Source organism: Ambystoma mexicanum, chromosome 3p (assembly GCF_040938575.1).
Source record: "Ambystoma mexicanum isolate Mex_15411 chromosome 3p, UKY_AmexF1_1, whole genome shotgun sequence".
Lineage (NCBI taxonomy): Eukaryota > Metazoa > Chordata > Amphibia > Caudata > Ambystomatidae > Ambystoma > Ambystoma mexicanum.
Window position 1 is genome coordinate 249,979,769 of NC_090925.1, and position 24,589 is coordinate 250,004,357.

Sequence of the window (24,589 nt, forward strand, 5' to 3'; positions counted from 1 at the left end):
AAGAAGGTTAGCTTGCACAGAGTGTAAACGGAGCAATATTATGCTTAAAAGGGCAATCAAACTCACGAAGCGTCTCTAAGGAGAGTAGCGACGTGCTCTGTTGCCAAAAGCTGCCGATATCCTCTGCCTGGAACCAGCATGGGCAGAGCCAAGAAGTTGTCCTGCATGTGGGTAAACACTGCAAAGATGTGTGTCACTTCAGGCACCATCTTGGGAGAGGCATGGACAACTTGTTATATGTGATTAAAAGGGACACAGCCCCTTTAAGAACAGAGACACAGGGAGAAGCGGGAAGAGGGCGGAAAGGGAGGGGCCAAGGGGGGGAAAAGGCAGTTATGTTAGAGGAGTGAATAAAGGCAGTTCACAGCAGGCAAGGCTCCGTTTCGTGATTGCGCGTGAATGCTTGCAAGTGAGTGAGAGCCCAACACTGGCGGCGAAGCTGACACGAACCCTCGTGTGACGGCAGCAGTGGAGGGCTGTGAGCCCAGCAGTTCAGAAGGGTTCATGCGCCCTGACACTGAGCAGTGGCCCGTGTGCCCTGCTGGATGGCCCGCGTGCCCAGCAGTTCAGGTGGGCCCGTGTGCCCTGTAACAGAGCAGAGGCCCAATGCGCCCTGCTGGAGGGCCCGTGTGCCCCAACAGTTCAACTGGGCCTGGGTGCCCTGCAATCATGCAGAGGCCCATGCGCCCTGCTGAAGGGCCCGCGTGCCCCAGCAGCTCAGGTGGGCCTGTGTGCCCTGCTATAGTGCTGGGGCTTGTGCGCCCTGCTGAAGGGTCCGTGTGCCCAGCAGGTCTGGTGGGCCCGTTTGCCCTGTGAATAAGCAGCAGCCCGTGTGCCCTGCGAAGGTGTAGTGGCATGTGTGCCCTGCGCGACCCGAAGAGGACCGCCCGACATCAATTGCGCGCCCCGTGTGCCCGTGAAGGAAGTCCCAGCATCTGTGGAGCTTCCAGAGAGGAGAGGAGAGGACCGGACCAACAGCTGCGGAGCCGGCAGGGGAGAAGACGCCTGCGACCGCGCTGCAGGCCCAGCTGCTCCATCCCACCCGCCGAAGAGGATGAGAAGAATCACCCGACCGACGTGGTCGCAACGATCCAAAGTAAGGAGTTCGGACAAGGGCTGGGAGTGAAAGGGGCCACGGCCCAGGATAACCCGTGTCTCCCAATGTGACAATTGAGAATAAAACTGATAAAACCCAGCGAGGCTAACCCTGTGTCTCCCGCCCAGTTACACTTAAAATAAAATGTGGGAAACCCCGTGTCTCCCACAACATGTCATTGCAAAGGAAATTAAATACTGACCCTACAGAATTAATCCTGCGTCTCCCGCCTTGTGACACTTAAAATAAAAGGTGGGAAACCCTGTGTCTCCCCATAACGTGACACTCCAAAGCAAACATAACACGGGCCTAGCAGGGAAAACCCGCCCAGTGACACCAGGGAATATTAAAAGGAAAGTAGCACTGCAAACAGTGAAGTACACCCACAAGAAAGGCCAAAACCCTGGGCCCAACGGCCTCACATGAGCACTACAAGGGCCAGGACAAAACGTCACGACTGACCCACCCTACCAGGTCAGCCAATTTGAGTTTCCTAGAAGGAAAGGTCACACCCTAACACTTGACAAGCGACCACAGTGCCACGAGAGACAACTACAACCAGCACCCACGTGCCACCTGAACCACTAAAGCGCACCGAGTAGCACCACCATGTCGAATCCGGATGTGCCGGACCCCAATGCCCAACCACCAGGACCACCAGCGACACCCTCCTCTCACGCTAGCCTAATGAGGAGACCCGCCCCATTCACACTGAACTGGCACCACGATCAGGGTCAGCGATGGGAAGAGTGGGTGGAAGAATTTGAGGACTTCATAGGTGCCATCGGCACACAAGAACCGCCCAACATACTCAGCATCTTTGCCAATGTCGCAGGGAGAGAGATTAAAAACATCATACGCACAATTCCCCTACAAGACCGCACCATGTATGCAAAACTCCTACAAGTCATCAACGAGAAAATTGTCATCTCACCCAATCACGACTATGTGCGATACACTTTTAATCAATGTGGTCAACTCCCCCATGAATCGATAGGAGAATTTGTCATCCGCCTTCAAAGAAAGATAACGAAGTGCGACTTTGCCAACTTTAATGACGACGAAGCCATCAGGCTGTGCATAATTGAAGGATGCATATCCTTGATGTTCCGGAAACACCTCCTAAAAAATCCCCTATCCCTAAAGGAAGTACTGGACTTGGCCAGAGTTTACGAAAGAGTGGACATCCAGGCCGCAGGCATTGAAAACCCCCAGGGCGACATCATCGCAGCTGTAAGCCCCTATGCCCGATACCCAGCCTCACAAAACAGAACAAACCCAAGATATCCAACTCAATGGACACAAAGTGACCGCCAATGCTACTGCTGTGGATTTGAGTACCCACACAGAGGGCCTTGTCCCGCTATCGGCCAACGCTGCCTGAGATGTGGAATGGAAAACCACTTCCAAGTGATGTGCAAGGAACAAATACCCAAAGGAAGTTCAACACGCCAGCGGCCTGCCAACCGCACCATAGAGACACATACGGAACAACATCGCCCTGCGGATAGAAACGCTGTTTTCCATAAATGCCTATCAATGCCCGAACACTGTGAGGGCCCTTGAAGGACTCCAGATCGAACCAGACAGAAAAGATCATGAACTATACGACCTCCACAAACAAGACTTAATGCAAGTGCCAGAACAAGGGGCAACATACATGAGAGAAACCCTGTCCCCCCACAAACAGGACGTGGACCCGTACCTCAACTCCCCACCAAGATATCAATCAGGGGAAAGCGAACATACTGAATACCTACAAGATGGCTACGACAGGGAGTACGTCCGCCTCCTCAGTGTTGACGTGGAAGACACTTCAGCTCCCAGAGTAACAATTCAAATGGGGAACACCAGAAACAAATTTGTCATTGACACAGGAGCAACGGTAAACGTCATGAATGAAGACCTATACCGGGATATCGACCTTTCATACCCCCTACGAGAATCCAGGACACATATCTTTTAATGGGGAGCTGCCCTGCCCATAACCTCCAGAGGGCAATTTCAATGTGACCTACGACATCGTGACCTCACGGTGACGTCCACGATACATGTCATAAAGAGCCCATCCATCGGCCGCTGCCTTCTCAGTTACCGAACAGCCAGTGCCCTGGCCCTGATTGACCTACACTACGACCAGTCGGAAATCATAGAAGGACACCCTTCGACACGTGAATCCATCATGGCGATAACAGACCGACCCCTTGTGAAAGGAGACCTCAAAAGCCAATTTCCCAAATTATTTGAGGGAGTGGGAATGCTCCAAAACTCTCCCATCAAGCTACACATCAACGACACCATCACGCCGGTACCACAGCACCCCCGCAAGGTGGGCTTCCACCTCCAGGAACAAGTGTCAAAGGAGATCCAGCTTCTCCTCCTCAACGACATCATAGAAAAAGCAGAAGGACCAACACCCTGGGTATCCCCAATAGTAATTGTGCCCAAGGACAATGGACGCCTCCGCATAGGTGTCGATATGCGCATCCGAAACACCACCATCCAGAGGGAGAGGCACCCAGGCCCGAGCCCGGAAGACATGTTGATCAGGCTAAATCAGGCAAGGTTCTTCTCGAAACTAGACCTCAACCAGGGCTACCACCAGCTCGTCCTGGACCCAGAATCGAGACCCATCACCACCTTTGCAACCCACGACAAACTATTTCGATATAAAAGACTAAGCTTTGGCATATCATCTGCTGCAGAGATTTTTCAGGAGACAATCAGATGCCTGATAGCATCTGAAATGAACGCACTAAACTACAGTGATGATATCTTAATCTTTGGGAAGGATCAAGAGCAGCACGACAAGGCCCTAATAGCCATCTGTAACATCCTTCAAGAAGCAGTGTTGACACTGAACGGACCCAAATGTGACATCAATAAGACCAGCCTTAAATTCTTTGGGCACATATTTTCCAACAAAGGAATAACAGCCGACCCGGATAAGATAAAGGCCATTACTGACGTCCAAGCCCCCACATCAGCGGCAGAACTGCACTCCTTCCTAGAAATGGCAGGGTGCTGCGCAATCTCCCTTCCGAACTATGCCACAATAACTGACCCACTCCGTACCCTCCTGAGGAAGAACCAATCTTTTATCTGGGATGCATCCTGCCAAGCAGCGCTCATGACCATAAAAGAAAGCCTCACCAACAACCGCCAGCTTGCATACTTCCATCCAGAGTGGCACACCATCATTACGGTTGATGCCAGTCCAGTAGGACTCGGAGCAATCCTTGCCCAGACCAACGCCAAAGACAATGCCCGCCATGCAGTGGTGGCATACGCCACCGCGCCCTATCACACACAGAAAGGGCCTACTCACAAGCGGAGAGAGAAAGCCTTGCTGCGGTATGGGCCTGCGAGAAGTATCACCACTTCATCATCGGCCAGAGCTTCACCCTAGTGACAGACCATCAAGCACTCCTGTCAATATTTGGCAACCCCAAAACCAAGATGCCACCCCGGATAGAGCGATGGGGAATAAGATTACAAGAGTATGACTACGTGATCATTCACAAACCTGGGGGAGATGCCAAGCCAGCGGACTACCTGTCCAGACACTCCATGATGAACAAGGATTACACCCTTGCCCACAAGGCCACTGACTACATCGCTTAACTGTCCTCAAACGCCATGCCACCAATGATTTCAACTGCAACGTTCGAGGAAAGGAGCAAAGCGGACCCAACGATCAGAGCTGCCATCTCTCTCACCCGTTCTAACAAATGGAGAGAGCGCAAGGAAAGAGGTAACGAAGGGAGGAGGCAGACAAGAAGGAAATTGATCGGCTAGCCAAAGTACACAAAGAACTCATAGCCACGGACAGAGGAATATTGCTGCGCGGAAAGAGATTGGTAGCCCCGAGAGACCTAAGGAAGACCCTGGTAACACTGGCACATGAAGGCCACAGGGGAATCGACAAGATGAAACGAATTCTTAGGAACTACGTCTGGTTTCCATACATGGACGTGATAACCACACTTCCAACAAGGACCTGGCAAAAAGTCCCGATGGACTTCTATGGACCCCTAGAAGAAAGGGGATACCTTCGAGTGATAATAGATGAATACTCAAGGTTTTCTTTCATCTTGCAAATACCTTCAACATCGTTCACGGTACAGCACCCATCGTAGACAAACTATTCAGTGAGTGGGGCATCCCCAACCTCGTCAAAACATACAACGGATCCCCGTCCAAGGATGAGAATTTGCAAAGCTTGCGAACCACCTAGGATTCCCCCACCAGAAGATTACACCACTCTGGCCCCAGGCTAACGGGATGGTAGAACGGTTCATGGCCACCATCAAATTGACCAGACAGTAAGCACTAGCAGAGCAGACACCCCCCCCCCCGCAAGCCATCTGCAGTATGCTCAGAAACTACCGAAACACTCAACATGACGCAACGGGAAAGCCACCAGCCGAACTCATGGTGAGGTACCAACCCCGAACACGCATTCCCCGATGGGAAGACTACACGCCAGAAGAAGACACAGTGATCAGAGAACGTGATGCCTTAAAGAAGAGGAAAGCCAAACAGTGGGCCGACAAAAAGAGGAGAGCAAAAGAACACCAACTAGAAATAGGACAAACCGTCTTAGTGCGACAAACCCAATGCAAGAAAACAGACACGCGCTACAGCCCCGAGCCTCGGGTCATCACAGCCATCAAAGGATCCATGATCACGGCGACCGGAGAGCCAAGAGACATTACCCGAAACTCCTCATTCTTTAAGAGACTATCTTGTAGAACCAGAGGTACAGGAGGCAGCCTAGGAAAGTCCAAGCGAGGAAGAAGAAACAGAGCCCCCGGTGGAAACGACCGGCGAAAGCAGAGAACCCCCAGGGAGACCTCCCAGGACAATAAAGAAACCAGTGAGACTCATCGAACAGATGTAACTGGACTTTCGTGTTAAGCACGGGGGAGGTGTTATACCCGATTAAAAGGGACACAGCCCCTTTAAGAACAGAGACACAGGGAGAAGCGGGAAGAGGGCGGAAAGGGAGGGGCCAAGGGGGGAAAAGGCATTTATGTTATAGGAGTGAATAAAGGCAGTTCACAGCAGGCAAGGCTCTGTCTTGTGATTGCGCGTGAATGCATGCGAGTGAGTGAGAGCCCAACACAACTGCATACAATCCTCTCGTACGCCTCCACCAAGACCAGCGCTGCAAATGTGATGTGACAACAACATACTCTGGTTTCCACGCTGATTTTCATCTGAGCTCGCCGTATTTCTAATAACGGGAATTGATTTGTACGTAACATAAGTATGACTCTGTGCACTGAGGTGTCAGGGCACAGTAGCAGGTAGGATTGAGCCCTCATATAACTATACACAACTGTTGACACATACTCATAGTTTTTCAACTTTGACAGATGCACCTAGTTAATACACCAGTCCCACCTCTTTAACCTCTGTTTGAAAGCACCTTTCAACACAATATAACTCTTTCCTCAAGAGAAATCGGGTATCCAGTCCATTTTCTTGATTAATGCTATATTTAATTCTTCACCGTTGTTTCCACTTGTACTGAGCTCTGTACTCCAGTTCTCACCCAGCTTACTTAATAACGGGCACTAAGGGGATACTCTAGATTGGAAATACAGTTCCCCTCTCTTGAATAGGGCCAAGCCTCTCAAAGAAGTAAGACCTAACTCTAGCTGTAGATATTCCATGGAGGTAGATGGAGGCAGCCCTAATATAGTGCACCAAAAAAGCCCTCTATCCTATTTAGCCATGTTTAGTCCATCATGGCTAGTGCCTGGAGTCCATAAAGTATAGCTGGGCAAAAAGACTGCCTGTACAGGATCAGTATACCCTCATTTGAGTACCCTGCATACTGTCTCGCGAACGTGCACACTTGGTACGTGAGCCGATGTGCATTCTGTATTTTATTTCATTTATTTTAATATAATCAGCATTATGTCTCATCTCAAGACCCAGGTACTGATAATGGATGGTATAATCCAAAATACCCAACCTCGTATTCATTCTTACCGAAATACGAGGTAGTTTAATAGTAGTAGGCATCCAAGCTGGGACTGAGGAACAGCAAAGAAGATAAAACCAGAAATCCTAACCATTGTTCCTCATAAAAAAACAAAAGAGATCCAAAGAAATGAAGAAGGGGAAGCCAGCAAGAGAAGGGAAAGGTTATGTGATGAATTGCAGGATTCAGTCGCTTTGCCCCTTGGCAAGTCTTTCCCTGTGAGGCTAGGAAGGTGAACACACTAGGCAATACCCTCCCTATGGGTAGAGGCAAGCGGGACCTCATTGGGAGAGACTCCTCCCTTGGGGACAAGGTCTCCCTTTCCCATCATGGACTCCCTACCCAATCCCCTGTCAATCTGAAATAATAACATCTGTTGCATGAGACTGTGAAGGATCAGTAGTTGTATGTTATTGTGATATTAGATGATATGATAAGTCATTTATAACGCGCCTTTACACGAGTTTTGTAATGTTGAAACTCTCAGAAACTCTAAGGGAAATTACTCAGTTGGTAATGCGACAATGAAAACCACTGGAGTAATAATGAGCATGAGTCAGATACAGAAAAGGGACTTCTATGAGATGCTGGAGAAGTCCCAGAGCAGTGTCATAACAATGGGAGGACAGAGAGCAAGAGAGAGACCCAGAAGTTTCAAGTCAGTTGTCGGAGTGAAGCTGACAAATGCAGGGAAACGCTGCCTCCCAAGCTGGGAGGAGTCTGCAAAGAACAGGTGCCTGAGTTGCCCTACGTGAGGAGGAGAATAGAGAGAGCCTGAAAATTGGAGTTCAGTCCCAGGAAGGACACACGAAGAGGAAGTGGTGGACGCACTGGGGAGAGAGAGGAAGCCCCAACCAAGCCGAGACTGCTTGCCTAGAAGCACACTGGAACGAGCAAGAAGAGGAAAACGAATTGAGTGCAAGAGGCACCTTGACAAGGAGCAGAGAAACGAAGAAGGAGAACGCAGACCCGGTGACACAGCCTGGGTGAGAGGCAAATGTAACGATTGATATACTTATAATCGTCCCAGTGACAAGAACGAATATAACAAAAGGCACAGACATACTTGTTGTAGTGAAAGAGATGAATATAATGATTGGCGAACTGAGACTCTCCCCAGTGGAAACTCACTATAATTCCAGTAAGAGAAGAGTTGAGAAAAGCAAAATTTGACATACCGTCCCAGTGAGTTACCAAGTAGTAAAAAAAGTATAAAATCTTGCTGGGGAGTCCCTACTCCTCCCAATAGTCAAGAAGAGTGGAAGAGGACTGAGAATTATAAGCAAGTGCTGATAAAGTCTAAAGAGGATGAGAAGGCTCATGTTAAGAATGTAATTGATAATCATCAGAAGAAAGGTTAGACATTGAAAAACAGGATACTTTATACATTGTGTAAAAACCCAAGAACAGAGAAACACAAAGTCACAAGAAGAAATCCAATCTAGGAGATATCAAGAGGTCAAGATAAACAAAAGAAGAAAATTGTATAGTTTCAGTAATCAGATTCAGTAAACCAATCAATAAACATGGCCGCGGTGTGACATCATCACGCGCATGCGCGGGTGACGTCACCCGTGACTATAAATACTCGATCCACTTCAATTTTCACTTTGGAAGCGGATGGAGAGTCTCCGGTGACCATCACTATAGGAAGCCTGCTTTTTCATCTTCTTTTACTTGTAAGTACGCCACTCTGTCACTACATCGAGCCTCACAGCCAATGTTCGCTCAATTTCACAATATATCCTCTCCTTTTCACTTTATTTAACAGAATAGGACATCCTATCCACAAAGAAGCCTTAGATGACCGCCTGTGGAGTCCTACATTACTTGCATAAGTAAGTTCTACCTTCTTATTAGTACCTCTTGCACTAGTCATCACTACTAAGGCCCCTTTTTTTAATCATAGAAGCTATCAATAGAGTGTCTACTTCCTTAAGCAAGTGTGTGTTACAGCATGAGCTTTAAGCCAAAATCAATTATTTTTTAACCACAATTGGAACAAAGTCAATTCCCTTATTAAGATGGGATTGTCTGTTATCTTAATAGGCTCCTAGCATTAGCAAATCTCATTACGTTAATGGTTTTGTTTAGAGCAATGAAACTGGAATAGATTTCAATGAATGAATCAATGATGTATACAGTAACATTTATATGTGCCTCTAACTGATAAATGAAGTACCTTGTTTTTGTTCTAAATGTACATATGAACATTAATATGAATATTACATTATTAATTTAATTTATTTTTTCTCCAGAGTTTAAACTTAATGTAAAGAATTCAGAACACATTGCCCCTGATGAAGAGTGAAAATTGATACTCGAAACGCGTTGGGCCAGATTATAGATATTTTTTTTGAATGTCTTTTGTTACAAATCTGAATAAATTACTGTTTTTCTGATAAACAGATGAAATTGTCAAGTATTAATTGGGAGATTCCAGAACACTTTTGCAGTCATAGCAAAGCAAAGAAAATTACTGAAATTGTAAGAACTATTCTTGTAAAAATCAATTAGGTTACCAATAGTACCCTATAAAATTCCATATAGGCTACGGCCTTTGTTGATAGTGTGCAGGGGACGCGGGTTTCCTTAATCTGGAAACCATTGTTCCATGTATCTTCCCCAGCCTAAATACCAAGGCTGAGCATCTCTCCCCTGCACCTCAAACAGCACTATACTTTTGAACTAATCCCTTAGAGCCATTCTTTTACTTACAAGAAAACATATATGAAGACTAGGTGTGCATGGTGATTATCAATCTTTTCCTTGTTCTGACATGCCACAGTTGACACTGGAGTATCACGCTCCGCACTAAAAGCCTCTAAGTTCCCACAATCGATGCATTCTGATGATGTTGTGAATGCTGTTGGTATAGGGGGTACTCCAATACATTATCCTGGTCCAGTCTGCTTATGGTCACAATAGGTCCAGTTCCTGACCAACATGCATTCTTGCTGAATCCTTGTTCACCTGTGAATTTGCATGGATAACATGTATTGTGTAAATTGAGTTATTCTATGTACTGTTCCCCTGATGGTGTATATCTTGATATTCCCGCTCATAGAGAGCACAAGGTGCGGCAGTATTAGAGGAAATTACCCATTTGAACACTGGGGACTCGGCTGACACTTCCTGCAAATGACACTTCGTTGAATGATGAGCCAGTTAAAATGACTTTGAATCCTGCCGTGCCCTTGCCATGTGTACCTCAGTTTCCTCTTTCTCGACAGGCTGAAGAAGGTATCCACCCCATAATAGGCTCCCTTCTCCAACAGGGTATTATTGTACCAGCACTCAGTCCCTGTAATACTCCTATTTTGCCAACTAAGAAGCCAGGTAAAGAGGTTCATTGTTTTATTCAGGATTTGGGTGCAGTTAATGCTGACGTGTATTTTCCCGGCTGTCCCCAATCCAGAAACCATTTTGTCATGTATTCCCTACTCAACCAAGTATGTCATTGTTGTAGATTTGAGTTCAGCATGTTTCTCTATACCCAAACATCCTGACAGTCAGTACCTGTTCACATTTATCCATAAATCCATGCAATATACGTTCACTAGGTTTCCAATGGGATACATAGAATATCCCGTTCTCCCAGATTTTAAAGAAAGAGCTTGATTCAGTTCAGCTTCCAGGAGGGTCAACGCTGGTGCAGTATGTAGATGATCTGCTCCTAGCTCCCCCTCCTTGGAAGTGTGTGAGGAAGACTCACGTATTCTGTTGAAAACGCTTGCTGAAAAGGGTCACGAGGCATCTAAAGACAAACTACAGTTGTGTCTGCCCCATGTGCGCTACCTGTGCCATGAGATTTCTTCTGGGGAAAGACATTTGTCCCAGGATTGGCTTGCAGAGATGCAGAAAGTCCCTATCCCCCAGATGAAGAAGCAGATGAGGGGTTCCTTGAATTACTGTAGGCTATGAGTCCTGGAGTATGTAACCATAGTTAAGCCCCTTCAGAACCTCATGCATGATTCGACCCATGAACAACTGCCATGGTCCCGGAAAGCAGATGATGCCTTTGTTACCATTAAGCAAGCACTCACAATTGCTCCGGCTTTAGGGCTGCCAGATTACAGTAAGCCCTTTGTTCTGCTCTGCAATGAGCACAACGGGTTTGCTCAAAGTGTTACATGGTGATGAGCACTTCCGTATCATACAACAGCGTAGCTTTAGATCCAGTAGGCATGGGACTCACAGCATGTCTGCAAGCAGATGCTGCTGCTGCCTTATTGATAGAGAAACTGCACTTCCTGGTACAAGGGCATCCGGTCACGGTTGCGGGTCCCCATGCTGTATTGTCATTATTGCTAAAAATGAAGATGCAGCATGTGTCGAATTCACATCTCACTTGATATGGAAAGCTACTTATTTCTGCTGCCAATGTTACTCTGAGCCGCTGTTCAGTTCTGAATCCTGCCTACCACCCCCTTAGGATGGGGAGCCCAATGACTGTCAGGTTGTTGTGGAGACACTGTTGTCACGTCGTGTTGATCTACCTGATGCACCTTAAATTGAATCCTGACCCAATTATTTATGGTGGATGGATCTTATTCTGTGTCCTGGAAAATGAGGAATTGGTTTCTGGATATTATGTATGTACTCCCCATGCTGTTCTAGTAGCATATTGATTCCCTATGGCAAAATCAGCACAAGTTACTGAACTCATGGCTCTCACCCATGCATGTGATCTGGTTTGAGATAGATTTGCTACGATCTATACAGATTCCAGGTATGCCCACTGGGTGGTCGAAAATTTCGGAATCCTCTGGAAGCAGCATGGATATTTAAATTCCACAGGCACCCCAATATTAAATGGAAACACTCAGTCATTTACAGCCCAAGGAAATGCTACAGCAGATGGTGCAGCTCGCTCAGTAGCCTTAAAAGGGCCCGTGACAGGGCCCCTGGCTCCTAATGAATTTCTTGTTTGTGTTTTAGTTCCACGGTCACCTATCCCTTCACTTTCCAGTCTGGCAATCCTCCAAGATGAAGCCTCAGAAGCTGACAAGGTGACCTGGAGTGAAGGTCAGTGTAAACTGGGAAGAGACTCCCTGTGGTGTTCCCCAGATGGCTGCCTGGTGGCACCCAAGGTACTTCTCCCCTGCCTGGTCTGTGAAGCTCATGGTTTGGACCATTCAGGTAAAAACGCTATGATCACTTTGTTGCGTCGAGATTGGATGGCTCCTGGTTTAGCCTGTATGGCTCAGAGTTATTGTGAAAATTGTGTTACATGCTTTAGATACAATGTTGGGGTAGCGGTACCTGTGAAGATGTCTGCACATCCTATACCGGAAGGTCCGTTCTTACACGTGCAGATAGACTTCACACAGCTCCCCGCCTACATCACCTATCTTTACTGTTTTGTCCTTGTAGATGTCTTTTCTGGATGATATTACCTGCGCTCTAGTGTGCATGTAGAATGCCGGAATGATGACCTTAGGTTGAGGTTGTCTAAAGTGTGTAAGCAGATGGGGTTGACATGGACCCAAAATGTGCCCCTAGTTCTGTTTGAACTTTTATTGCAAGTCACAAACTGTTGTACCGATGGTACGACCTGATTTATGAACTTGAACATTTAAGGATTGTACCTGGTGTGTATTATGTCTGGCTACTTTTCTGTTTTTGTAGTCATTGTCAGCAAATTGATATATTATTGTTTTGATGTGACAGATACTTTCTGAACCACCTGTCATGAGAATGACGTTCCCTCTGCACATCCCTGGGTTCACAGTGAAAACACAGACTTGTGCCTAACCTGGCTGTATGCCTGCATTTTTAATCTTACAGATTGCACGGTTTGGGCCTATTTGCCACATTACACATCCCCCAGGTTTCCTATTGCACCCACCCTCTTGCAGCGGGGTGAGGGGAGTCTGTTCCCCTTGGATATCAAGTTAGTTACTGAGTTCCAAGGCCTAGGACCCTGTAGGGTTGCTCATTGCCACTTGGGCTTTAACAGTCCACCAAGTGTTCCCACCCAAGTTCAGGTACGCACTAAACCAGGAGCACTCCACCTTTCCTCCCCAGCAATTGGTCTTCTATGTTACACTATTCCAGGTCCTCTGTTAGGGAAACTAGCACATGTCATGATTACCTGTTCACCGATTCCAGTATAGTCATCAATAATGCCACATTTGCCTTTGAATGTAATTTTTCATATGCTACATATTCCCAAACGTGTTCCATCTGTGGGGACAAAACTTATTTCTGATTCCCTATCAGTTGTGGAGGGTGTTGTTATATTGGGTATATTTTGCCTGCAGTGCATCATATTCGTACTTTTCCAACTCAGTTCCGTTTTAGGAGAAGCACCGCCTGAGAATACGTTGTTGCAGGGGTGGGATATCTGATACCAGCCCTTGAGATAAAGATAAATAGAGACCATCTGACCCAGTTGTCATGGTTAGTGGAGGCTATTGCAAATGGCACTTGGTCCTCCTTGACTCCATTATCCTGAGAACAAATAGCCATCTGAACCATGGTGCTTCAAAACTGTATGGCTCTAGACATTGTTCTGGCCTCGCAAGGAGGCGTTTGCACATTCGTAAAGAGTGAGTGCTGTTCTTTCATACCCAGTTACTCAAGCAATATTGCTGATATCATCACCCACATTCGTCACTCTGTAAGTCTCCTTCACACCAGCCCGGAGGCTTTCTGGAACTTTGGGTCTTGGATTGAAGGCCTCTTGAGACCCCTGTGTGTGTCTATTGATCAGAGTTTTCCTGTAGCACTGGTCATAAATCTAAGTCTGTCCTGCCTCTCGGTGGTTTGTAAGTGCCTCTATTATCGACTATGCAACACCTGTTCTGAAGTTTCTAAAACTGACCAAATGTTTTACTGTCATGCTACTAAAGATATAATTTGTTACAATATACCAGGATGTGGTGTTGGTTCCCCTAGAGATGTTTGTAATGGGACTGGAGTGAAGGTCTCATGTGAGGAAACTGTGGGAGAACATTTGGGAATTGAAGATTCTATGTACTCACATTGTATATTACTGCATTATAATTTGGAGCAGATATTGCTGACTGTCATGTTTAAACAACTGTTTCTTGCTTGTGCAAGACGAGGCATTAGACTTTACTGTGCATGTCTTTGCAATTAAGGCTCTTCATCTAGCGTGTAGGAATGCTTGCCTTCACCTCTCTCACTTCTGACGTGTTTCCTTTTTGGCATATGTAATCATGTTTCAGGCTCCCGCTTTCCTAGATAAAGAGGCATTAGTCGACGGAAGTCAGTTTATTGCAAGCACTCTTGCCTGCCTCAGAGCATGTGTGAATTTTTCAGTTGTTTATTCATCTTCAGTAATTGGATCACGATATGCTGTCCTCCCTGATAACACTAACTAACATGAAATAATGCAGCTGCTATCAAAGGCTTGGATAAGTGGGGCACTGTTCCCTGTTAGCAACATTGCTTTAGTACGATTCCTTGCCCTGTCTGGACCACCCATTCCATTGAAATTCATGTGTTCCTTTGGGTATAAGAGAATGGTGCACAGAGGGAGGGGGTTCTCACTTGCGCTGAAGGCTTGTGATGGTTTTGTGCTTGTTATTGCTTTTTTTTTTAAACAAATAAACAAATAAATTGTTCACGAATACACCAGAATCGTGAGCGGTCATTGTTTCCACCACACCCCTCTCTGTTTTCGTCCCTTCTTGGCTTGTATATGTGCACCCCTCCTCAGTGTCTTTGTTCCACTTAGTATATATGTCCTTCCTTAGTGTATATATCCATCCTCAGTTTATATGTTCCCACTCTGTGTTTATGTCCCTCCTCTATGTATATTTATCTCCTCTATGCAAATGCCCCAAGCCCCCATGGTTATGTCCCTCCTGCGTATATATGTCCTTCCTTAGTGTGTATGGCCCTGCTCTGTAAATGTCCCTCCTCTCTGTATATGTCCCTCCTCAATGTCTATGCCCTTTCTCTCAAAGTATATGCTGCTCATCATTGTATATGTTCCTCAGTTTGTTATTTTAAATGTGGCTGTTTCCAAAAAGCATGCACATAAAAAATGTGGTGTATGCATGCTTTTTACAAACCTTCTTATGGAGTCTGCCCGCTTTCTGCAACTGTTAACAGTTGGCAGATTCCATGTAGGTAAATGGTGGGAGGCATTTACCACTGCATGAACTATGAAGTGGAAACATTGCACTGAAACCTGTCTCCACGCGGATGTCTGTGCATTGTTAACACCTGGTGGTGCAAACAATCATGTCTGCATATAGGGGACTGGCTGCATGAAAGCGCAGACTGATCAAGTCGCAAAACCTTTAATAACTGGGTAAGTGGAAAATGAGGGCCCCTGCACATGCCTGGCCCACATGCTATTTAGGTGGCTTGAATATAAAGTTCTAGACGATGCTAATTCATCTAAAAAAAGGCCTTCAATATAATGAGGCATATTTGTAAACACGTGGATACACTTAGGTAGTACTATCATTTTCAAAACAGGAAGTCGTCCCATTACTGCCAGGGACAGCCGCCTCCATCTACTCCGGAGTCTGCTTGACAATGAGAGAATCATTAGTATTCATGATATGCTTTGAAAAATGACAATCCTCATGAGGTGATAAATACCCGCGCCTGCATGAACCCCTGCCGAGTCTTTCTCAGAGCGGAATCGATGTCTACGCCAGAGACTGCACGAACATTGCAGAAAAGTGACGTATTTTGTTCCATCTATTTTAATTCCACTGCCGGCTGCAACGCTGTTATTGTATCATTCCGTGTCTGTTTCTCTGTGAACGAAAGCTGCAGCGTCGGGTAGGCTCTCCCTGTTCTCCGCATGTGTGGTTTAGTACTCTCTCTCTTTCTCTCTCGCTTTCGCTCACTCTTTCCATCCCACCTCTCTCCTTCTCTCGCTCTCTCGCTCTCCCTTTCTGTCTCTCTGCGGGTGAGAGCCGCAGTGTCACATGCGCTGTCTCTGTTCTCTTTGTATGTCTGTGTGCTTTAGTTTGGTTTGGTGTACTCTTAGGGCCTCAATACGACTGAGGCAGAACGGGTTAACGGGCTCCGCTAAAGGAGGGGGACCCGTTAAACCCGTTCCGCCTCATTACAAGCTCCCCTCGCGGGACCCGGTAAGTAACGCCTGGTCAAACCAGGCGACCTTACCGGGTCCCGCGAGGGGAAGAGGGAGCAAACAACGGGTCGCTCGTAATAGGCCGTTGTTTGCACCCTCGCCCATTCCCATTGAGCCCTATGGGGGCTCAGATGGGAATGTGGAAGGTCCGGGCCCGGGTTCCCTGAGGGAGGAATTACCGGGCCCTCCGAACTCGGAATGGCCCAGTAATTCCCCATTCCGGCAACCCGGACCTGATTTCGGCGGCAGCCATGCCGCCGATAGCGGCATGGCTACCCCCGAAGTCGTAATAAGGCCCTTACTCTCTCTCTCTCTCTCAATTTCTCTATCTGTCACTTTCTTTCCATCCCATCACTTTCCCTCTCTCTTTACTCACCTTCCTTATCTCGTCCTCTCCTTCTGTCTGTGCTTTAGTCCGAATGCTTCAATGAGTTTTCCGTGAAGGCATTCCGGTGTGTGAGGGAAGGGTAAGCTGACATAGATGCCAGTTGGGGGTAGCTAGGGGTACTAGCTGCTGCCCCTGGCAATCTCCTTGGTACCCCTGACACTGCCTCTACAACCCCAGGCCTACTGATTTATTGCACAGTGATATAACACTTTCGGCACACGAATTATGTTTAATCTCATTCACTTTTTCAAATGTATGACTGCTTGTACAATTGGGGCCACTGCCATAAATATTCTAGAAGGAGCCTGCGCTGTGTCCATTTGCGTAAGCAAACTAAACAGATAGCACTTGCCATGGCATAGGTAGCTGTAATCCTAAACATACATTGTTGTGGGCCTGGTTCATCGAATCGGGTGCAGAAATGGTGCAAGGGCCACGCTCAGAAAAAATGTTGCGCGCCCCACATATTCATGGATTCAAACACTCATTACTAGCCATCGCGCAAGACAAAACAAGTTGTGTGTGGAACGCCCACAAAATGCCCCACGCACACCAAAAATCAAACAAAAGGCCAAACGAGACACAAGCCTCAGTGTCCACCTCTGAACCACCATCCAGTACCCCTGTGAGAAGGCGTGCCCTCCCTCGCGCAAGCCCAGGCTGCACCCCTGCGAAAACTCGCACCTCACCTCACAAGCTCAGGCTGCACCCCAGCGAAATCGCATGCCTCACCTTGCAAGCCCAGGGTGCACCCCTGCAAAATCACGGCCCTCCCTCGCAAAGCCCTAATGCACCCCAGCAAAATCGTTCACATCACCCCCAAGCCTAGGCTGCACCCCTGCGAAAATGCGGGCCCTGCCTCGCAAGGCCGACTGCACCTCAGCGAAATCGCACACATCACCTTGCAAGCCCAAGCTGCACCCCTGCGTAAACACACACCTCACCTCGCAAGCCCAGGCGGCAGCCCAGCGAAAACGTGAACCACCCCCCTACACCATCGGCACCCATTTTGGCTGCATACCCCCCTACATACCGCCCCTACTGCACATCAACCACACTAGCCCAGACACCACCCACCAGCCCCCTCCAGTCTGGATACCACCCATCAGCCCCCCTCAATTGTGACACCCCCCAGGAAGCCCCCTCCAGTCTGGACATCACCCCCAGCCCCCCACACCTGTGACACTCCTCTAAGCAGCACCTCCAGTCTGGACACCACCCACCAGCCCCCTCCAGTCTGGACACCACCCACCGGCTCCCTCCAGTGTGGACACCACCCCTTAGCCCCCCTCACTTTTGACACCCCCCCAAGCAGCCCCTTCATCTGGACACCACACCTCAACCCCCTCCAGTCTGGACACCACCCACCAGCTCCCTCCAGTCTGGACACCACCCCTCAGCTCCCCTCACTTGTGACACCCCCCAGGCAGCCCCCACAGAACAGGCATGCTGCAAGCCAGCTGGTAACGGCCCAGGAAGCCCCCTCCAGTCTGGACACCACCTCCAGCCCCCCACACCTGTGACACTCCTCCAGGCAACCCCTCCAGTCTGGACCCCACCCACCAGCCCCCTCCAGTCTGGACACCACCCTCCAGCTCCCTCCAGTGTGGACACCACCCCTCAGCCCCCCTCACTTGTGACACGCCCCAGGCAGCCCCCACAGAACAGGCATGCTGCAAGCCAGCTGGTAATGGGAGGGACATCCCTAAGGGTGGCAGGACTATGGGCTAAATGTAGTTAGAACGAGGAGAGGGCATCCTACCATCAACATTTAGGTATTCACACTTTGTTCATGCAAATATATTTAATTGACTGTTTTGGGTTCATTAGTCATAGTACAACGATTACACAATGGACAGTGCGACAATAAGTGCAGTTAACTAGGTCACCCTTTTGCCTGGCATACTAGACCTCAGTGAGGCCCTGAGAAAGGAGTGTGACATCTAGCACTTTCCATTGGAGTGTGTCATTTTGCACTCTCTAGAACTAACAGAGCCTTGATTGCTTTCATTTTTGTACTAGTGTATGTAACGTAATGATGACACTTGGATATGTGAAATTAAGACATGGACAGTAATCTGTCACTGGTTGTTTCTGTTGAATGCACTTATTGTTGCACTATCATTGTGTAATCGTTGCACTATGACTAATGAGTCAAAAAAGTCTTATAGAAAATAGAAAAACTTTTTTTCAAAAAAAGCTTTGATAAAAGAGGAGAAAAAAAGAAAAATATAGATTCAACAGCAAAATAAAAAATGCTGTGTGAACTTACAACAGTTTGAGTGTTCTTCTCTTTGACATTAATGTTTTAACAGACACAGAGAAATTCCTGTCAAGTGAAACATGAACAAATTAAATATATTTGCATGAATAAAGTGTGAATACCCAAATGTTGATGGTAGGACGCCCTCTCTTCGTTCTAAATGGTGCAAGCCAGGACAGAAAGCGGTATAGCTCACTGTGATGATGTTCAAGCAGACAACGAGTATCCTGGCCATCATCACGAATGACACCTGTCCACCTCGCCTACTCAGCCAGCAGGGGCAACCATAATCCCGGATGGACACACCAGATGACAAGAGGGTGTCGGTCTGGGTGAACACACCAGCCGACATGGGGCGGTGGTTCTGGGTGGAGGCATCCTGGCAGGCACACACTGCTGCATTCGATGCCCCAGGGACTGGATTTTGCACAGGCACCTCCACGGTGGCCTGCACAGCCTCATTCCCCTGGGACAGTACTGAAGTAAGCACGCCCACCTCAACACCCCCACCTGACCCCATGTGCTGGGCTGCAATGGCCACCTCCTCCACCTCCCCCTTCGTCAACCTGGATGACTCCAGGGCGTCTTCTGCCATGGATGGTCCCTATGTGGCATCACCAGGCCCCACCGCTGCTGAGGAGTCCACTCCCACCTTCACCTTCTTGGACTTACCCCAAGCAGCCATGCCCAATGTCACCAGTGCTGCCACAGCCACATCGCTCCCCGAAGATGAGCTGTCACAGGGGCATGGCTGGGGCATGCGCCTCTGCCTGGTGGAGGCAACCCTGCAGCCATGCTCCACAGCACTGCTTCCACCCTCTTCATCAGATGCAACTGTGGAAAAGGAGACACAGAACAGAAACATCAGTGTACTGCACCAAAGCCAGTGTGGCATCACCAACATTTACAGGAATATGACCTGTCAAGGGAACAACCATCAACCTCCACACCCACATACATGGACATGCAATCCACATCCATGCAGACAACTGCCTGGCCATCACTCCACACAATCACATCAAACTACTTGCCACTGTCACAACCAATCAATTGTGTATGCTATACACACATGCATCAATTGCACATGCACATGTGAGCATGCCATGGCCCCAAGCACATACCCATGTCATGCACACACATCAACTCAGAGGTCGCAAGCAGCGCCATGCCCAATCACATCAGACTCAAGGGAACTGCAATGCCGCAACTTGACTAAGCCAGACATCCCAATGCATATGTTACATACAGGTGTGAGTGATGCCCAGTCACACATTCCCATTTTGGGCACATACACATGAGCATCATGCATGCACATGACATGGGCAACATTTCCTCAACTGGCACACTTGCCATCCTGGCAAGTCTCAGACATATGTAACATTGCATTTGCACATTCTGCAAGCCAGCGCTACAAAACACAATGCAAGTATGAGCACATTTAAAGTCCAAAAATATCTGAATGCACACATGGAGAGCAATGTCTGAGGCATGCACGCAGACATCCGTCTCCTAAACATACTTGCTGCAATCCTAAGGGGTCACTGCCAACATGCTTGTACATGCATAAGTCACATGCACCACAGAGCAGTGTACCACATGGCCACTCTCCTTCTGACTCCAGACATTGGTGTAACTCACAGACCTGGGAATGCAGCGCTGGGTAGAACCTCTCCAGGACCCACATGTGCATGGTGCCCCTCCATGGTAGCACCGGCCTGGATGTATTGCAGGGCCTTGCGTGGGTCCTGGATTTCAGATCCTCCCAGAGCTTAGTGATGGTCTTGAAGGTGTGGACTGCCACCCCCTCCACATTGATGGCATCTATGACCCTGTCCCAGATCTGCTGACGTCCTTCTTTGCCGCGTTGCATCAGAGGGTTGACGAGGGCATCATAATGCTCCAGGACCTTCTCCACCCAGATTTTAACTTCCATGGCACTGAAGTTGACAGCCCTTTACTTCACTGCCGTGGGGTTGCCTCTCTGGTCAGAGGATAATGGTGCTGACATGGCAACCCCTGAGGCAGGTGTAGGGTGGGCAAGGTGGTCCTGGAGCTTGGCTGTGGAGCGGTGGTGGTGGTATGGCACGGTGGGAGTCCAACGAAACAGCTGACATGGTCACAGGACCGGAGACAGCAGCATAGGCAATGGATGGACAGCAGGCACTCCAAACGTAGTGCAGGCGTGCAGCAGGCACACACACTGTGCAGGCAGCAGCAGATGGCAAATTTGGAGGCAACACAGGGCAGGAAGAGGCAGGTAAAATTGCAAGATGGCAGGAACATGGGTCTTCCGTGTCTCGCAATGAAGGCAGCCGGAAACAGAGTTTTATTTCGGGGTGCCTGTGCTTTACACGTACTGTACTATCCACACCGTGGGTACATTTGAACCACAGAACTATGTTGTCCATCACGTAGACTACCCTCTCACTCATATTGCCTAGGACAATAACTTGGTGGGCCTTCCATATTTCTGTTACACCAGGAACATGAGTGGAAATGCCCCAAGAGGGAAAGGAGGCAGAAGGGCCAGGGTCAGGGGTGTGCTGTGGAAGCAGCTGCCCCAGTCCCAAGGGGGCATGGGCATGCTGTAGAAGCAACTGCCCCAAGGGTTCACACCATGCCCAAGGCCACTTGTGGTCTGGCATCTGGATCCCAAAGTGGTCCCAGCCACTCAGGAATGGCACCAACCCCTCATGGCACCTGTGGTAAGAATGCTTAGCCTGGACAGCAGGAACAGGCTCAATCCCATGACACGGCACAGGACACTGGCACTATGAAGAAGAAGAACCTCCACGATGAAGAACTCCAGATCCTCATGGACTACGTGGCCAGTCACCACTGTGATATGTGCCAGCATCCGGGCAGCACCCATACAACTGGTCAGCGTATGGTGCACTGGCAGCATGTCACGGATGAGATCAATGCCTTAGGGCTTGAGAAACACACTGCTGCATGGGTAGTGAAGCGCTGGAATTAACTCACCCGTCGCACCAAGTCCAAGCTGGGTGCCAACCTGGCCTCTGCTCTGTCAACTGGAGGGGGATCACCAGAGGAGGAGGAGCTGACCCATATGAAGAGGCTATGAGCCAATTAATTCTACTGGAGCAGGTGCAAAGCGTGGGATGCCTGGAAAATGACAAGGACATGTCCGGTGATTGACCAACATTGTGCATCCTGAGTACATGAAATAATGCATCAACAAGATGTATAACTGTGGTGCACATCTGGCTGCATTGGAATGACTGCCCTGGATGAATCATGTTATGTGGTGGACTGACTCCTGTCCAGTGGACACAATAGTGAATACAAACCATGTGGTGTACATCAGTGAAACATATCTGTTTGACGCTACTCATCTCCCACTAGCATCCCCCAACATCTGCCATATGATAACACCACATGCACAGTTGATTGCAGCATCCTTCATGTGGGTGACCCTGCTCTGCTAGATATGTGTGTGTGTGTCCCAAATCCTAGTTACACTTCATGCCATGCAGGGTATTCAATCTCTTTTCACACATGTATGTATAGGCTGCCATGCCACATAGGCCATCCAAGCTGACACAAAACACGCTGTATGGTGTGCCCTGAGTGATTGGGCATGTGTTCAGACTGTACACATCCCCACTGCCCCAATGTCAATGACTCCAGAGGCAAATCGTTGTGTCGCTTGCTCCCTGTTACCCTCCAACACTCCATGTGCCCATGCTCCTCTCCCGGGTCACTGTACCTTGGTCCTATCCGCAATTCCATTAACTTACTCTCTCCACTCCCCTGACCTTGCCTCGGTGGTCCTCTTACAGCCATACATCACCTGGGCTATTTGCTGTTTCCCTAACTTATGACATGCTCTCTTTGTTTACAGTCCCTGTACCAAGTCAACACTGGTGTGGCATGTGATGGAAGCGGCATTGTATGTGCATATGTGTCGCTGCCTGTAACCATGTAATGTAATTGCACGTCCTAGAGACACATGTCTATGCCCATTTCACAGGTATTAGTCAAAAGTATGCGACAACATGGCGCCTAATGTGATTCTTAATGACCCTGTTGGTTGGCAATGTGTCCACTGACACCATGACCCTGGGCAGGGAATATGTTGGCCAGTCTGCATACGCCATGCTCATATTGCTTGTTGGCCATAATATGTGGATGCTGTATTTCTTCTGACTGCATGCCATGCATTTTGTTGCATGACAGGTATGTCATACACATATTTACTGTACATGTTTACTGTAGACACGTTGCACATGTCTTTTTCTGTCCATGTGCAGGTGAGGATGCAACAGATGCAAGGAGGAGGTGGATGACGAAGAGTCTGGTGCTTCAGATCACCTGTGAAGGTCATGGTGTGGCAGGCCGTGAGAACCTACTGGTGCTCCAGACCATCTTCAGCCATGCTGCAGACTCTTCGGGATCTTTGGACTCAGCTGGCGCTGATGCTGAACTGGATGGGCAGTCCTCAATTCTGGCAGAGGTGAGTGCACCAATGGGTGGAGCAGTTGTGGTCTGTGAGTGTGCAGGGTGTTAGGTGCCTTCTCAAGGTAAGTCGGTGGGGGCCCCCTTTCTGTGGTGGTTACGGCTGCAAGGCCACCCTCCCATGTATTAGTTTCTGGTCCTGAGACAGATGTCCAAGGGAGGGTTGCAGACCTGCAACTAAGGATAGGGGCCACACACATGTGGGGGACATGTGCATCCTGGGCAGACAGAGTGGGAGCGGCAGATGTTGCGTTCCACACACTGACAGGGTGCTGCCTTTGAGAGTTTGGCTCAGGGCATGGATAGGGTGGCCACTTCCATGACCCCTCCCAGCAACACAGGTGGCGCAACAGCTGAAGGTCATGCAGTCCACATGCCGCTCCCACAGACTGTGCATGGAGGCCAACATCAGGCGGCGACAGGCAGATTTGCAGGCATCCCTGCTTGCAGAGGGTCGTGCACACATGGATGCCCTGAGGCTTGAGATTTTGGCCCAGAGGGCTGAAATCCATGAGGAACATGCTGCCACCAGAAGACTGTTCCAACGGGAGGTGTTAGCATTGAGGCAGACAATCTCAGAGGAACTGGGTGCAACCCATGAGGTTGTGCATAGTGGCCTCACAGCCCTCAGTCTGCTGGTACATTCATCAGTGTCACACATGGTGGCTGCCACTGAGGACCATACCAGGGCACTGTGTGGTCAGCCTCCAGCACCCCTTCACCTGCAGATTCAAGGCAAGATGGGGGTGCGAGCACAGATATGCCTACAGGTTCACCGTAGGCATGAGCTCCATGAGCCCATGGAGGTTTTCTTTTTTATTGGATGTCCACTCATGTGGACGTTGACATGCATCCTACCCCTCCCCCCTGTCTATGATGGACATTTGTTATTCTTTTTTTATTTGTGCCCCTTTTGTAGACCCCAGGCCTGGATGTTGGCATGTTATTTTTCCCTTTCCAGGTTTATTTTTTGAGGGGTTTTGTTTTTTACTTGAGTTGTGCAGTTGCCCTCTCAAGGCCATGACGTATGCAGTGGTGGACATGCAGGCATGCAGAGTGAGGTCAACTTGCATGTTTGCATGGTGGTTCTCAGGATAGCATGTGCAGGTAACTATGGGTTCAGTGTATCCTTACACATGTTTGTTGTGTGAATGGTACTATGCCTATTGTAATGTCTTGTCCCATGTTGTTTCAGTGATCCATAATGAGGCGGTGACTGCTGTCCTGGGAGATACACCCTGCACCCTTTTCATGTCCATGCTCCCCATGCCCTCTGCCAG

General features: G+C 48.6%; 1 protein-coding gene across 2 annotated transcripts in view; it reads right to left on the minus strand.

The window, feature by feature from the left end:
* Nucleotides 1-24,589, minus strand: part of HRH3 (histamine receptor H3) — a 373,608-nt gene that overhangs the window by 278,660 nt on the left and 70,359 nt on the right. Inside the window, exon 2 of one of the 2 annotated variants that reach the window (XM_069650723.1) lies at nucleotides 19,503-19,664. The exons of the other annotated variant lie outside the window; for it this stretch is intronic. Coding sequence (XP_069506824.1) covers nucleotides 19,503-19,664 — 162 coding nt within the window. The remainder of the gene's footprint in view (nucleotides 1-19,502; nucleotides 19,665-24,589) is intronic. 2 annotated transcript variants of the gene reach the window in all.